Source organism: Delphinus delphis, chromosome 7 (genome assembly GCF_949987515.2).
Source record: "Delphinus delphis chromosome 7, mDelDel1.2, whole genome shotgun sequence".
Lineage (NCBI taxonomy): Eukaryota > Metazoa > Chordata > Mammalia > Artiodactyla > Delphinidae > Delphinus > Delphinus delphis.
This window is the reverse complement of record NC_082689.1, coordinates 60858469-60875948: the sequence shown is the minus strand read 5'-3', so window position 1 is coordinate 60875948 and position 17480 is coordinate 60858469. Positions and strand designations below refer to the sequence as shown.

Genomic DNA, 17480 nt, shown 5'->3' with positions numbered 1-17480 from the left:
TTAGCCTATCACAACCATAAATTAAAAATAGAAGAAATTACAAATAAAATGAAAAGCTGGTTCTTTAAAACAAGTAGAATAAAATAGATAAACCACTGCAAATCTGATTGAAAAAAGCACAATATACAACATTAAGAATAAGAAAGAAATATAGTCATAGATATAAATAATATTTTAAAATTAGGACAGTTTATTAAATTTATTAAATTATTAATATATGGTAATATTCTTAAAAATCTTAAAGAAAGAAAAAAGGATTGTTTTCTTGACAAATATAAACTACCAAATTTGACCCAAGAGGAACTAGAAAACCTAAACAGACCAATAACATTATAAGCAACTGGTAAGATCATTTGAAATCTATCACTAAAAAAGACATCAGGTCCAGATTGTTTTATACCTTTGACCTACAAGGAACAGATACTTTAAACTGATCCAGTGCACTGGGAGAAAACAAACTCCTCTTAGATGTTGCCCCATTGTGTACTCCATACTTCACATCTAAGGTGGCAGCTCTGATGATAAACACCTTTACCAATATCAAACAGCAAACATCAGCTTAAACTGTGAAATACTGAAGACACTTCCATTAAATAAATAAGACATTGATGCTTGGTACCTTTGTCATTCAACTTTGTTTTAGAGGTTTTAGCTAATGCATGAGATAATGAAAAAAATCTGTATAAATAATAGAAAATTTGTGACTTTTTTCCTGTTTGCAGATCATATAATACATGTTTAGAAACACAAGAGATAGCTAAAATAATGAGAGAATTTGGAAAGGTATCTGGATATAAGATAGCCATGCAGAATCCAATAACTTTTGCCCATTCTAGAAATAACCATTTAGAATAAGAAGTAGAATCCTGTAAATCTTATAGTAGAATACTATAAAAACTTATTGAAAAACAGAAAACATGGTATGAATAGAAGGATACCATGTTACTGAAAGAGAAAAATTAATATAGAAATATCCTTCCCTCTTCAACTAATATTTATAGTTAATATAATTCTAATTTTAAACCCAATGGGAGTTTTAAACTTTATGCAGAAAAACAAGTATCCAAGGATAACCAAGAAAATTTTGAAGAAGAGAAGGGAGACCTGCTTTATTCAAAACAAGGTACTCACACAGGAATAAACAAAATATATCCATGGCAAGAACAAAGAGGACAGAAACAGCCCAAGTGTGTATAAGAACTTTTTCTATGACACTATGGTATTTCAATTTACCAGGGAAAGAATGCTTATTTAATCAATGTTACCTTCATAATTGGCTATCCATTTGGAAAAAACCAAACAAACAAAAAGACTCTGTACATCACACAAAAGAAAAAAAAATTCCAGATACAGTAGATTAAAGGTATGAGTATAAAAAATCCAAAATCAGTGAAAAGAGAAAAAGAAAATTAAGAAGCATATAATCTGTATAATATTGAGGTAGGGGAGGCCATAAGGTTGACAAGAAATCTAAAAACCATAAAGGAAAAGAAAGACATTTATGACTACATAAAATTTTTTTTTAATTATAGTCATTTCTCAGTATCTTTGGGGGATTGTTTCCAGGACCCCCTCGGACACCAAAATCCAAGGATGCTCAAGTTTCTTGTATAAAATGGTGTAGTATTTGCATGTAACCTGCACACATCCTCCCATATACTTTAAATCATCTCTAGATTACTTACAATACCTAATACAATGTAAATGCTCTGTAAATACAATGTAAATCCTATATAAATAGTTGCTGGTCTGCGGCCAATTCAAATTTTGCTTTTTGGAACTTTCCGGAATTTGTTTTTTTGGAATATTTTTGATCTGTGGTTGGTGGAATTTATGTATGCTGAGCCCGTGGCTATGGAGGGCTGACTGTGTATGTGACAAAAGATATTCAAGTCAGCAGGAACTGCACAAGGAGATATGGGGAATAATCATGTCATGTGTTAAGGGTTAATGTGTTTAATATACAAAACAACTCCTAAAAATTAATAATAAAAAGTCAACCTAATAGAGCAATGAACAAAAGAGTTGAACAGGCAGTTCAAAGAAGAATTAAATCACCAATGAGCATATGATAAAATGTCCAACCTCACTAAGAAGTTAGGGAAATGTAAGTTAAAACAACAATAAAGTAACGTTTTCTCCCATGAGACTGACAGAACAACAATAGTGATATCCATTGCTATCATAGATGTGAGGTAAGGATGAACTTCTGCCCTGCTGGTGGGAAAGTGAATTGCCACCGAATTAGGGAAGTAGTTTGTTAATATCTATTATTTTTTTAAAAAATATACTTACTCTTACACAACATTGTAAATCAACCATACTCCAGTAAAAATTTAAAGTATATATATATATATATATACCTTTTAACATAGTGATCCCACATTTGGGGAGAGTGGAAATAAAATACTGTCACAAAAGGAGCTCTAAGAAGGATTTTTAGTGTGGCAATGTTTGCAGGAAACGGGAAGCAACCTAAATGTCCATCAACAAGGGAATGGCTAAATAATTTGTGGTAAATCCATGTTGAATATTATACAGCTGTTACAAAGAACGTAACTATGTCTACTGATCAAGAGTGAAATCAGGGACTTTCCTGGTGGCGCAGTTGTTAAGAATCTGCCTGCCAATGCAGGGGACACGGGTTCCATCCCTAGTCCAGGAAGATCGCACATGCCAGGGAGCAACTAAGCCTGTGCACCACAACTACTGAGCCTGCGCTCTAGAGCCTACACTACTGAGCCCACGTGCCACAATTACTGAGGCCCGCAACGCCTAGAGCCTGTGCTCCGCAACAAGAGAAGCCACCGCAATGAGAAGCTCACTCACCACAACGAAGAGTAGCCCCTGCTCACCACAACTAGAGAAAGACCGTGCGCAGCAACAAAGACCCAACACAGCCAAAAATAAATAGATAAATAAATATTTTTTTAAAAAGGAGGAAAGAAAGGGGGCTAGCAACAAAGCAATACAACCAATACAAGCTGAAAAGTCTTCACCCTTCCTCGTGTTTGTCTATGAATTGCAAAGCATTTTAAGTTGTAGGTATTTTTTCTACTTGTGAGATCTAGCCTCTGGGAGATTTCTAAAAAAATAACAAACCATTGTGTGTATGTAGAAGTTATGAATCATAATAAAGTTAACTCATGATTCCACCATCCAACTTAATTTAGAAAACATAGAACACCTCCTCACCCCCAACTTGATCCCACATCTTTCTACCTATCCCAACCCCTGGAGGTAACCATTCTCCAGAAGTTTTTTTCTCATTCCTGTTTTCCTTTATAATTTTACCACATACTGTAAATTCCCAAACAATATGTTTATTTTTTATTTTTTACTTTTTAAAAAGCAGTATCAAATGTATTCAATTGCAACTTTTTTTTTCTTTCTACTGATTCAACTATATTGATTCCTCTAGGTGTAGTTTATTCATTTTTACTTGTTTTTTTTCCTCAAAGAATTTTTTTTTTAAATTAATTTATTTTTGGCTGCTCTGGTTCTTTGTTGCTGTGCGCGGCGAGTAGGGGTTACTCTTTGTCGCGGTGCACAGGCTTCTCATTGCGGTGGCTTCTCTTGTTGTGGAGCACGGGCTCTAGGCGCGCAGGCTTCAGTAGTTGCGGCACCTGGGATCAGTAGTGGTGGCACACGGGCTTAGTTGCTCTGTGGCATGTGGGATCTTCCTGGACCAGGGCTTGAACCCATGTCCCCTGCATTGGCAGGCGGATTCTTAACCACTGTGCCACCAGGGAAGCCCTTCATTTTTACTTTTGTATTCCACTGTATAAATAAGCCATACATTTACTTATCTATTCTCCTGCTATTAGACATTTGGGCAATTTTCAATTGTTTTCTGTTACAAACAATGCTGCACTGAACATTCATATACACATCTCTTGGTCCTCATATGCAAAGGTTTCTCTGGCGGTATACTTAGGACTGCAGTTATATACTCAGTCTAAAAGAGTAACATCAACTTGTTTGCCAAAGTGGATGACCCAAGTGTGTTCCTGCCAGCAGCAAATAAGAGTTCCCATATGGCACATCCTTGCCAGCATGCATCCTCTTCAAACTTAAAATATTGCCGAACTAGTGGGTATAAAAGGGTGTCTTCTTGTGGTTTTATTGTTTATTTCACTGATTGCTTATGGTTCACCTCTAAAAAAATACCTGTTCATGTCTTTTGTCCATTTCAAAAATGAGTTTGTTTTCCTTTTTCTTAAAGATTTATAGGTGTTCTGTGTCAAATTCCTTTTCATTTATATGTATTGCATATATCTTCAAGCTTTTGAAACTTGTATTTTCTCTTTTGTTAGTACTTTTTGACAAATAGGAATTCTCAATTTTTTTCTTTTTTTTTTTTGCACGGGCCTCTCACTGTTGTGGCCTCTCCCGTTGCAGAGCACAGGCTCCGGACGCACAGGCTCAGCGGCCATGGCTTACAGGCCCAGCCGCTCCGCGGCATGCGGGATCCACCCGGGCCGGGGCACGAACCCGTGTCCCCTGCATCGGCAGGCGGACTCTCAACCACTGCGCCACCAGGGAAGCCCAGGAATTCTCAATTTTAATGAAATGAATTAATCATCTTTTCCTTTAAGATTATTATTTTTTGTTTTGATGCCTTGTGTATGAAATCCTTCCCTACCCTGAGGTCAAAACAAACGAGATTCTCAGGTTCTACTCCAGACCTCCTGGATCAGAAAGTCTGGGTTGGTTGGGGGCGGGGGCGAGCCCAGTAGTATGTGCTTTCATAGGCCCTACAGGTGATTCAGAGGCGCACAGATGTTTGAGAGCAATTGGTCTAAGAGAAAAGCCTACAAATAGCCAAGAGGTTACATTACAGTAATATTATTGGAAACTTTAATTTCTCTTATGTTTTCTAAGAATATTAAAGTTTTGTCTTTAAGTATTTAATTCATTTAGAAGTAACTTAGTTCATGAAGTGATATTGTTATCTAGCTTCATTTTTTTCCATAATGATAAACTCTTTCCCTGGCATCATTTATTGAATCGTCCCTGTCTTTGCCACTTATCTGCACTGCCAGTTTTGTCGTATGTCTTTTCCTCTGCGTCTTAGCCAGTGGAATTGAAGAGTATAGAAGTATTGAAGTATATAGAAGTATTTACGAGGTATAGAATAGAGGTAGAGATAAAAATCTTTGAATTGTTCTTATTTTAAAGAGAATACTTCTAATATTTCACTATTCAGTGCAGATGTTTCACATTTCCTCTAATTCCAGTTTGTGAAACCATTTTGTTTTTCTTTCGAAATCATGAATGGATGTAGAATTTTTTGTGTATGTTGAGATGAATATGGTTTTTCCTCTTTAATTTGTTAATGTAATCAATCACATCATTAGATTTTCTACTATTAAGCTTGGGTGAATTGAAAACATTTTTAATTGTTTCAAGATTCTCTTTTGCCCTCTGAAATATTCAGATTCTTATCTCCGGTTGTTTTATTTGTGTGCTAACTAGGCTTCTCAGAAATGTCATGTCACAACTTTCTGACTTTTGTTTAGCAGGAGAAAATGTGGTCCCTTGGCTTCTTCCTTGCTCAGATCCAGAGAGCTGGTAGTATTTAAGAACACAGGACTTGGACTCAGGAAGACCTCAGTTTGAATCAGTTTCATTCATTTGTAATTTGTGACCTTGGACATGTTATTGAACTTTTTCGGACTTAGTTTGCTCACCTAGAAATTAAGATTTTCATACATCCTTCACAACATCATAAGAACCAAAGACAAATAATGCATGGAAAGGCTCAGCCTAGGGCTTAGTGTACTGGAATGACACAAGTAAGCTGTTGTTATTAGAAGTGTAAGTCTTGTGGTAGGCTCCTTTATGACCTGAAGATGGCATTTTTCATTTCAACTATAGATCATAGACACCTTCATGGTTGAGAATATGCATTTTATGTCATTGAAGTTTTATTCCTAAATCCATCCATTTATTCAACAGAGTTAAATACCTGCTATGCGTCAGATACCTGTCTAAGTTATGGGGCATACATTGTTCCACAAGACACGCATGGGCCCAAAGAGACATGCTCTCTGCCCTCATGAAGCTTACAGGGGAAGACAGGTCATTGAGTATTTGGTAGATTGGGTGGGTATGGAGTGTTCTAGGAGAGCTCTCATATGGTATAGAGAATAAAGGAAGTCAGATCAAGAACTGGAGTCATGAGGTCTGTGGTCAAAGCAGAAAGAGTATTCTATGAATGGAATAGTATATGGGTAAAAATTTGCTTTATTTGAGAAACCAGAAGGAGTTTGAGCTGCCTGGAGTGGGGTATGGAAGATGAATTGGAGGCTGGACAGGGATAAATTTAGGGAGACTAGGTTGAAGATGTTTACAAAGGTTCTGATGAGAAATGATGGTGGCCTGGAGGAGTAGCAATAGCAGTTAGCAAAGCGTATGTTCCTAAAGATATTTAGGAGGTAGAATTAATGAGATTTGGAAAGTCAGTGATACAGGGGATGAGAGAGAGTCACTTTCAGGCTTGAAAAAGTGGGGGTGGGATGAGAAAGGGAACATTAGAGGGGGAGGAGAGGGCTTTAGGAGTGCCAGATGCTACTGAGAAGTCAAGGAAAATAAGGTCTAAAAACTCTCCATTGGATTTAGTGATCTGGAAGTCACTGATGACCCTGGAGAGCAGTTTCCTTGGTGGGCAGAAGCCAGATTTCAGTAAATTGAACAGGAAATAGAAGGTGATGTTGACTGAAAGAAAATGCACAACATAAGAGCTGTGAGTTTAAGTTTTATTCAGGGTCTTACTGAGGACTATAGTGTGGGAGACAATCACTCAGTAGCTCTGAGTAAACTGCTCCAAAGAGGCAGTGATTTGGGGCTTGGGAATACATGCAGTCAAGTAACATCTTGGTAAAAGATTACTGCTAATCCCAAAGAACAGATATCTCAAGTTTATGACTTTAGTGTTTTTCTAATGTATGGGAAGATGCAAGAGTCTGAGCTCATTAGAATTCTTCCTGAGATGTACATCTAACTATCTAAGGGGCCTATTTGTCCAAAGAACAGAGCATCCTGTTTATGTCTTCCTTTCCTCTGTCTGTTGGTCAGTGACTGCAGCAGGTTAATCCTTGTAGAATTGGGTATTGAGCAAAATTCTCTTTTTTCCTCCTTTGTTTACAGTGAGAAAATAGAGACAACTCAATAAAGAGGTTTGGGTAAGAAGGGGAAGCGAAAGAGAGGTTGGTAACTGGTCAGAGACAAGAGTCAAGTCAGGTGCTTGGGTGCTTTCTTTTTTACTTCATTTTGTTGGGAGAAGCTTGGGCATGTTAAAATGCTCACTGGATAGCACCATAGAGAAGGAAAGGTAGTGAATACTGGAGAGGTGCAATAATTTATAGCTATGTCTTCAAGAAGTAGGTTGTGGAGACTGCTGGAAAATTGGAGGACACCAACTCCATTGCAACTGAAGAAGGAAAGGAATTGTTCGCTTGGGATGGTTTTTTGGTTTGTTTCGTTTGGTGGCAGAAAAATGAGGCTCTTCTCTGAAGTTGCCTCTGTTTTCCCACGAGGTGGTAGTAGGATCATCTGCCAATAGTGGGGAGGCACACAAGAGAGCCAGAGGTTTGTGTCTGGGAGAAACATGGAGGACCAGTTGATAAATCATACAGTAGGAGGATTGTTGAGCAGCACGGAAGTGCTTATAGCCATGAGCATCATAACCATGAATTTATAGTGATGCTAGTCCCCTTGACTGCATGATTTACTCCAGTGGGACCTAGCATACCAGGGGTAGTCCTGAAGATGTGAGCCAGGTTGAGGTATTGCCAGGTGGACTTGATGAAAGACAGTGTAGCAAGAAAATGTAGGATATTGACAGGAGACTTCAATTTGAATGTCTGTCATTTCTTTTTACAAAAAACTATGGATATATTCTAGTTGGTTCTGATTAGGTGTTTTTACCCCTAGAAAATATGCTGTTATGTTTGAAAAACACAACTTGCAAATAACCTAAGACAGAGCTTCTCAAAGAGTGGTCCCTAGGACAGCAGCATTAGCATTACCAGGGGAGTTAGAAATAGATTCTTAGGCTCCACTCCAGACCTACTGAGTCAGAAACTCTAGGGATGTGGCCCAGAAATATGTGCTTTAAATGAAGGAATGAGTGAATATAGTTATCCTTCAGTAACCGCGAGGGATTGGTTCCAGGACCCCCATGGATACCAAAATCTGTGGATGCTCAAGTCCCTTATATAAAATGGTGTAGGGACTTCCCTGGTGGCACAGTGGTTGAGAATCCGCCTGCCAGTGCAGGGGACACGGGTTCAAGCCCTGGTCCAGGAAGATCCCACATGCTGTGGAACAACTAAGCCCATGCGCCACAACTGCTGAGCCTGCACTCTAGAGCCCGTGTGCCACAACTACTGAAGCCCACGCACCTAGAGCCTGTGCTCTGTAGCAAGAGAAGCCACCACAATGAGACGCCTGCATACCGCAACGAAGAGTAGCCCCCGCTCGCCACAACTAGAGAAAGCCCGTGCGCAGCAATGAAGACCCAATGCAGCCAAAAATAAATAAATAAATTTATATTAAAAAAAAATGGTGTAGTATTTGCATATAACCCATGCATATCCTCCTGTATACTTTAAATCATCTCTAGGTTACTTGTAATACCTAATACAATGTAAATGCTATGTAAAAAATTGCCTGGCAAATTCAAATTTTGCTTTTTGGAACTTTCTGGAAATTAAAAAAAATATTTTCCATCAGGGCTTCCCTGGTGGCGCAGTGGTTGAGAGTCTGCCTGCCGATGCGGGGGACACGGGTTCGTGCCCCGGTGCGGGAGGATCCCACATGCCGCGGAGCGGCTGGGCCAGTGAGCCATGGCCGCTGGGCCTTTGCGTCTGGAGCCTGTGCTCCGCGATGGGAGAGGCCGCGGCAGTGAGAAGCCCGCCTACCAAAAAAAAAAAAAAAATTTTCCATCAGCAGTTGGTTGAATCTCTGCTGGGTATATATACAATAGCAGAAAAATGAAGAGGAGCTGGGAGGAGCCTCCATATAATAATCTGTAAATCACTTGATTCACATTAAATCCACCTGTACCCTTAAAGAAAAGCAAATCAAACCTAATACAAAAGCTAGCTAAGCAGATGTTTCCTCGTCTCATTAATGACTTTTGCAAATAAAAGCTTTTATTATGTCTAAAAGTTTACACATATCTTTTTTTTAAAAACTCATCTGTTTCATAAAGTGAGATAAAACTGGCATAGTAAAATACATTTGTATCTTTAAAGGACAATAATAATCAACTGAGAAAAGCCCAGATATCTAACACAGGAACTTTAAAAGTAAACTTTCATTGTATATTTCTAATTATAAAAGTAATATACATTTATTTAAAATTTTATAAAATCAGAAAAATCCTCAAATCACTGATAATGCCATAATCTAGAGATATCATTATATTTTGGTTTATTTCCTTTAGGCTCTTATTATGCCCATGAATATATAGTTAAGAAAAAAATTTAAGCATAATTAGAATCATACTACATCTTCACTTTCATATCTAAATAATAACTTTTTAAATGAGATTTTACTTTTCTTTAGCTCTCCTAAGAACTCCATAGTGGTGAAGAGCAGTTTTCTGTAGGTGATGGTCCCTAAACTCTGGAGCACTTCGTTTGCACTTAATAAGTGTTTGTAGACTGAAGGTAGCAGTCTACTGCCTTCACTTTTAGGGATTTTCCAGAATGCACTTAACCCATATCTCTGAAATAACTTGAGCGAATCAAAAGCAGTGGTCTTCAGACTGCAACATGTAGCAAGAATCACCCTGGCATTCCATCAAAATGCAGATTCCTAAACACTACTTCCAGAAATTCTGATTTAGCAGATTTGGATGTGACACAGGGATCTCTTTAAATAAACACCTTAAGAGTTTCTGATACAGGTCTTCTATGAACAACATTTCAAGAAACACTGACTTAAAGGAACTTAAGGATTTTGTAATATTCAGTCCACTAGGATTTAAGTTGCCCTATTACTTGTAAGATAGTAAGGCTAAGATGGTTAAAAGGAAATAGAGAATGATTAATATAAATTTTAACTTTTTATAAGCTATTATACATTTGCATAATTTGGAACCCTTTTAATCAAAGTTAAGTGTTCTGTAATTTTTTCCTTTCCTTTTAAAAGTAATTTTCTGTTGTTGAAAAAAAAATGTTTTCATGGGGAAAGTAAGATTTAGGAGAGTTAAATCGTCCTGGGGTCCTGTATGCAAATTTCTGGTGTCCCATCTACTTAGATCATTAAGCTTTATGGGATTACAAGAGACACACATGATAAATCCTGAAAGAAATAAGAGAAAACAGTAAGAATCATTCAAAACAATAAGAATCTTAGGAATAGAAAGGCAGGATAACAGGAATATGGAAAAATATATATATTTACATGGATAAGTCACAGAAAAGATATGGTGACTTACTCGTAGAAATGTATTTGTGCTAAATCCTTGACAGTCACTCACCTGAGCCCCATTTTTGTATAGAAAGCACAACCTGTACATCAGGATGCTTACCCTTGGATACTAAAAGAATCACTAAAGATCACTGAAGGAGAATTAGGAACACTGAACCACCAAGGGGGACTCTCTGAACCATTTCTAATATACTCAGGCATCTGTGGTATTAATGGACAATAAAATATGCAAACCAGCCTATTGCATGCATTTTCAGTTACTTTCCATTCATTACTGTTGCCTTTACTCTGATTCTAAATGTGTTTTAGGGCATCACACCCCTTCTGCCTTCATTCCTCTCTGTCCCCCATTAGTCCTTTGATATCAATCAGGAAAAATGAACAGTGACGCTAGTGTTTCTCCTCATTCTCAGTTGTTTTGTTAGAGTGGTAGATACCAAAGAGATACCTGAAAAAGAAGTCTCTTTAAACTCAGTAACTCAATGGTCACTGAGTCATCTTTATTTTCTGGAGGAGAAGAGATTACTTAATGGGCAGGGGTCTGGGGCAACAAAACAAAACTGTGAAAGCATTAACAGACTTTAGTTTATGTAATAATCTTGTTGTCTTCTCTGCAGAGAAGTATCCCACTAGGGATTTAATTATCAAGGAAATGGAGAGAATTTTCTGCAGAACTCATTTCTTCCTCATAAAACAAAATTGCCAGGTTTTTTCCACATAGTGTTTTAGGTTGAACTGAATAAATGTGTTCTATTGTATTTGGATTTAGTGACTTAAAAATCTTTTCCTTCCCTTCCTACTTGGCAACCTTAAGGAAATTGATAAAAAGCAAATAAGTATCAGAATGTTCACTGTAGCCTTGTTAATGATAGCAAAAAACTAGAAACAGAAATGTCCATTAATAGGGAACTGAATAATTTGTTACAGTCTTAGAATGTCAGCCATTAAAAAGAATAAACTAGATACATGCATCGATATGAAAAGATCTCCAAGATACACTATTCAGGGAAAAAAGCAATATGCAGAACAAATATGTATAGTAAAATCCCACTTGTACTTTAAAAAACTGTCCCCCTCTCTCTCTTTTTTAAAAAATTTTATTGAAATATAGTTGATTCACAATGTGTTAGTTTCAGGTGTACAGCAAGGTGATTCCGTTTTTTATATATATATATGTATGTATATATACACACACACTGTATATATATACACATACACACACATATATATATTCTTTTTTAGATTCTTTTCCATTATAGGTTATTACAAGGTATTGAGTATAGTTCCCTGTGCTATACAGTAGGTCCTTGTTGTTTATCTGTGCTGTTTATACAGTAGTGTGTATATTTTAGTCCCAACCTCCTATTTCTTCCCTTTGGTAACCATAAGTTTGTTTTCTATGTCTGACTTACTCTCTTTTTAAACACACATGTGTGCACACACACACGCTTGTTTAGTCATAGAAATTTTCTGGAAGGATACTCGAGAGAGTGAGTGGAACTGGAATGGGGAAACTTCATTTTATGCCCTTGGTTCTATATGAAATATTTTCTCATTTTGTACATATTGCTTCTATAATAATTTTAAAATTAGTTAAAACTTACAATTAATTGATAACTTTTGTACTTTTTGATGTTTAGCTTCTCCTAGGTTTTTTTGTCTTTCTGCTTCCTTGGGCTCCACTTTCTCTCCGAGCACTTCTCATGCCCATACATGTTTATTCTGGACTTCTCGTCTTTGGAACAGTGATTGCAACAGTACTTATGGGAGTGACGGAGAAACTGATTTTTGCCCTGTAAGTTGCATAGTTTTCCTAATTGCAATTCTTAAGCTACAAAATGTTAAATACTTGTTCATTGGACAAATATAAATGTAACAAAAATTTTTAAATGTTGAAAATAGAAAATTTAAATATTTTAGAAATGTATTATATTATACATGTGATATAACATTAATAATGCTTGGAAGAAAAGCCAAACAGTCCAACAAATTGCACTACTCTTACAAAACAACTATTGAAGTTATGCATGCCCTTTCAATCGTTTTGATGTGTATGTTTTTATATTAACTGTAATTATGATATACCTACATTTTTGTATCATTTTTTAAATTTTAAGTGATGCAGGTGTTTTAGATGCTATATTATTTTCATACTTATGATTTTTAACAATTTCATACTAATCCATTGAGTGAATTATAGCATATCTTAAATTTCTTCTTAATGTCAAGCTTTAAGGGAATTTACATTGAAGCTGTACCAGTGTGCATTTTGAGCAGATAAATTCAAGACTGTTTGGCATGTTGCTGTATCACCCTAATTTTTTTAAATTTAATTTTATTTTTTTATACAGCAGTTTCTTATTAGTTACGTATTTTATACATATTAGTGTATATATGTCAATCCCAATCTCCCAATTCATCCTCCCCCTCCCTCCCAGCTTTCCCCCCTTGGTGTATCACCCTATTTGTAATTGGACACACTCTCTCCTTTTTTGCAGGAAAAATCCTGCATACAGTACATTCCCACCAGAAGGTGTTTTCACAAATACCCTCGGCCTTCTGATTCTGGTGTTTGGGGCGCTCATTTTTTGGATAGTCACCAGACCACAATGGAAACGTCCTAAAGAACCAAATTCTGTCCTTCTTCAGCCAAACGGAGGCGCTCCAGAGGGAATGGAAGGTTCCATGGCAATGAACTTTGGCAATATGGACAAATCAGATTCAGAGTTAAACAGTGAAGCAGCAGCAAGGAAAAGAAACATCACCCTTGATGAGGCTGGACAGAGATCCACCATGTAAAATGGGCTAGAGATGTAGCCATATAACTTCCATTAGTTCTACAGTTTAGCTTCTCTTATTTAGCCGTAAGATGATTGAGCTCCACAGACTCAATATTTATTCTAATCGTAAAGTAGGATTTCTTGAAAGCATTTGTATTGGTTGAGGCCTATGAACTTACCTGAATTGGAAGGGAGATGATCAATGTAAATAACAGCAGGTGTAAACTGTGGTTAATTACCTTGTTCTTGAGGACCAAAGCATTTAGCACAGTGCCTTGCATAGAACAGATGATCAAAATGTATCTGTTAAACTGGCAGCTTCCCTGGCCTCTTGTCATGCAGTCATTTTCTGTTAATTCTGGGAGTCCAGTTGTAAAGTTTTGGAATCAGATCATGCATATGTGGGACAGGGTTAATGCTACACAGATGTCATGACTAGAGCACAGAAAAAAATTTAGGACAGTAACTGGTTCCCTTTTCCCTGTGCCTACCCTTTGCTCCCTCCCCAGCTGGTTTATCCTTAGATTGGCCCTGGAGACCAGGGTTTGTATTAGGGCATTTTGGAGCAGTGATAGGACTGTAGGTAGCTGAAGATCTTGCCTGGTCGGACCTGGAAGTTTTTCCAAAACTGACTTAATCCCAAGGCTTCCTTGGGTTTGGTATACTTTATGATCCAGATTCTAAACTTAATTAGGATGAGAATATGCCTGAATGCTTAAGCAGTATAAACTACTCCACAAACCTTAAAGAGCACTTTTCCCCAAGTTTCTGGGTTTTTTAAACATGGAACTTACTAAGTGTCAGACACTATTCTAAGCACTTTATAAATCTTAGCTAATTCAACCCCCAGACAAAACTTTTGCGGTAGGCACCATTAAAAGCTCCATTTTACAGATGAGAGATCTGAGGCTTGGAGAGGTTAGTAACTTGCCCAAGGTCACACATCTCATAAGTGGTGAAACTGAGATTCAAAACCTGGCAGTTTGGCACCTCAGTTCAGTCCATGATCCTAACCACCTCACTATGCTGTTTTTTCTGTTACATGCTAATTTATACCTGTTTTGACCCACCCGTGGATAAACCTCATTTGGTGGAATGCAGTAGAGTTGTTAAAATTTACCTTCTGGCTCTGTTTCCAAGGCAGATTTCCCAAATAACCAAGGAGAAAGGCCTACCCTTACCTGGAAATTCATCATGGGCACCCTGCCACGGCCAACAAGCCATGGCTTACCTTGATGCCCCTTTGATCTTAAATCTGTCTTGGTAGCAAAGAAAGGTTTAGGCAACAATATCGCTGCTGAACAGCTTTGGGTTTGGAGATAGGAGAGATGGACTTCATGGTCTGCCCTTCCCCAGGGGCAAAAGCTAGGGTCCCTCCTGATTTGGGTGGAATTTTAGGGGACATCTTGTGCTTTGGTTCTCAGTAGCAAATTAAGACTCAGAGATGACAGTTTTCATGCATGAGGCCTCTGTCTAGGCTCTGGGCTGACTTAAATTAAAACCTAGAGTGGCACCTATGCTGAAATGTTGCTTTTCGTTTGGGATTGATTTTTGGTTTCCCTGCAATTTTAAACCATACAGTTTACACCAAATAAACTTAACATTTTTGGTGCTTAGTGAGTTTCCTTTTAGGGTAACTGGTAATTACTTCCATAGACTGAGTACAAACTATATTCCGTCACATCCCTGAAGCTTCACAATATCCATTCAAGAGTCCCTCACCAAAACACTGTTTTCTTAATTGTTTCCAAAATTGGCAATAGTGTCGTAAGAATCCCTAGTGCCCAGCCCAATGCCTGGCATGTAGTAGACACATAAATTCAGTATAAGTAGAGCATGCTATTAGGGTGCTAAGTGGAAGGAATAATTGCATTGTCACACACAAACATATTTTGGTGAATGGATATTTCATTACATAGAGGTGCACAAAATTCCAGGGCTTTTTAGGGGGAAGGGAATAGTGGCAGCCCCAAGGATTGAAGCTGCCATTCCATTTCATATAGGCCAAGAAAGAGGTTATTAGTTAAAAGTTAATTATGGATTTGGCACTAGACTATTCTGCTCCATTGAGAAGTATCTGAACACCCCTCATCTCAGCCCTTTATTTTATCCCTCTTGTGGGCTAATGTGAGGGTAATCTTACAGATATTATAGGAACTTCTTCTCTTTCTTTCTCAACCTTTATGAAAACAATGCATAGTCAAATATATCTAGAAAACCTTTCTGTTTGAGACTCTTCTTTTAATGGGCTTTTTATTCTAATGATAATTGTACCTTTATCTTTCAAAAGCTGGTTTGTCCTGCCTAAAGCATCTCCCCCCAAAATTTCTCTTTAAAAAGCCCACAAAAAGAACAGGGGAGAAGAAAGCCTTAGGTATCAGTTCTAAAACAGTGATTGAAATCTTCCCAAATAATTATAGCTTATATCACCTGCAGAGATAGTCTGGCTTGGCTTACCCCATAATCTAATTTCAGAAAAAAAACGCTTTAACATTCATCTAAATCAACACTAAAGCCTTTTGTCTCAAAGGGTTTATTGAGAAACTCAGATGAATATACTTTTTGAGTTAATGTTATCAAAAGTGTACAGCTTCCTGTGCACCTTGTGTCAAACTGAATCCACCCTCCAAATCACCTTCTTCCCTTTCCTCTCGTGGTTTCATTTAAGCTGTGTGGGTTGGAAACAGCATCTCAGAGCTTACGATCAAATGACAAAAAAGGTAATTGTACTTTTTAAGGAATACTGACAAGTGGTTTCTGTTTTCTAAAGCAGGGGTCCCCAACCCCTGGGCCGAGGACCAGTACCAGTCCACAGCCTGTTAGGAACTGGGCTGCACGGCAGGAGGTGAGCGGCAGGCGAGTGAACGAGCGAAGCGTAATCTGCCACTCCCCATCGCTCCCCATCGCTTGCATTACTGCCTGAATCATCACCCCCCCACTTCCATGTAAAAATTGTCTTCCACAAAATCGGTCCCTGGTGCCAAAAAGGTTGGGGACTGCTTTTCTAAAGGACAAAAATTAAGAGGATGCCTTGTTTTTAATTAGGCTCTTTTCCCTGCTGAGTTGGAAATTCCAGTGCAATACCGGTTGACTACAACTGCCAAATCTGAAAGCCCAAAGTAAAGTTTTTTGCTAATTTTATTGCAACATGATGGAATTTTTATCTTTGTATGTCCTTTTTTAGGTAACTCTGACAGAAAGCTGTAACTGCTATGTCTTAGAGCTACACATAGGAAAGTAGAAGAAAAACTATTCTTTATCCCCTACAAGGTACCTGAAAACTTTATGTGGAAAAGATTTCTATGTTTAAATTTGCCTTTTTATCTCAACACATTTATGGAAAAATATTAAATAGCCTGAATATTTTATAATTTTGTAGAAAAAAATGCATCTATTTTTTCTTTACTTTGTTTTTATATAGTAATAAAAGTTATTTTGGAAGCTATTTGTGTATGTTACAATTTGTCCAGACAAGAAGTTGAAGAAGTTGTAGTCATTGTTCTTTTTTTTTTTTTTGTCCACACCACATGGCATGTGGGATCTTAGTTCCCTGACCAGGGATTGAACCCATGCCCCCTGCATTGGAAGCACAGAGTCTTACCACTGGACTGCCAGGGAAGTCCCTGTAGGCGTTGCTCTGAAAGTCTCTTTCCCAGGTTTTTTTGTTTGTTTTTCAATGGGGAAAATTTTTTTTAAAAGTTTGCTTATTGAAAACGCTGTCAGATTTCTCTATAAATTGTACTCTGAGTACCATACCTTTTACATTGCTAAAAGGATCAGAGGACTGTTTCAAAACTGTCATGGTGCCCTCCATATAGGATCTGAGCTGGAACTATACTCTGTAGTGTGGAAGGGAGCCAAGATGTAAGCAATCAAAGCAGACGCAGTTTAAGTTGGGAAAAAACCTATTAAAAGTGCTGATTATTACAGAATTCTGTGTTCATAGTAATGTATCCTTGAGAAAATACATAATTCATAATGGATGAATTGTTGGATTTTTTTTCCAAATAAAAAAAGATAATTAGCATCTAAGTAACGCCAATACTCATTGAATCTTAACTGTTCATTTAGTCTTTTTAAAATAATTAATTTATTTATTTGGCTGCATTGGGTCTTAGTTGTGGCATGTGGGATCTTTCATTGCGGTGTGGGCGTCTCTCTAGTTGTGGCTTGCAGGCACGTGAGTGTGCAAGCTCAGTAGTTGCAGCACGTGGGCTTAGTTGCCCCGTTGCAAGTGGGATCTTAGTTCCCAGA

The 17480-nt window shown here is 37.6% G+C and overlaps 1 protein-coding gene across 2 annotated transcripts in view; it reads left to right on the top strand.

The window, feature by feature from the left end:
- The window catches only part of CYBRD1 (cytochrome b reductase 1), a 34907-nt gene extending 18236 nt beyond the window's left edge, over positions 1 to 16671 (top strand). Inside the window, exons 3-4 of one of the 2 annotated variants that reach the window (XM_060016597.1) lie at positions 12087 to 12241; positions 12945 to 16671. In XM_060016597.1, coding sequence (XP_059872580.1) covers positions 12087 to 12241; positions 12945 to 13245 — 456 coding nt within the window. In that variant the 3' untranslated portion in view covers positions 13246 to 16671. The remainder of the gene's footprint in view (positions 1 to 12086; positions 12242 to 12944) is intronic. The other variant, XM_060016598.2, reaches the window with a different exon arrangement.
- Positions 16672 to 17480: the final 809 nt, after the last annotated feature.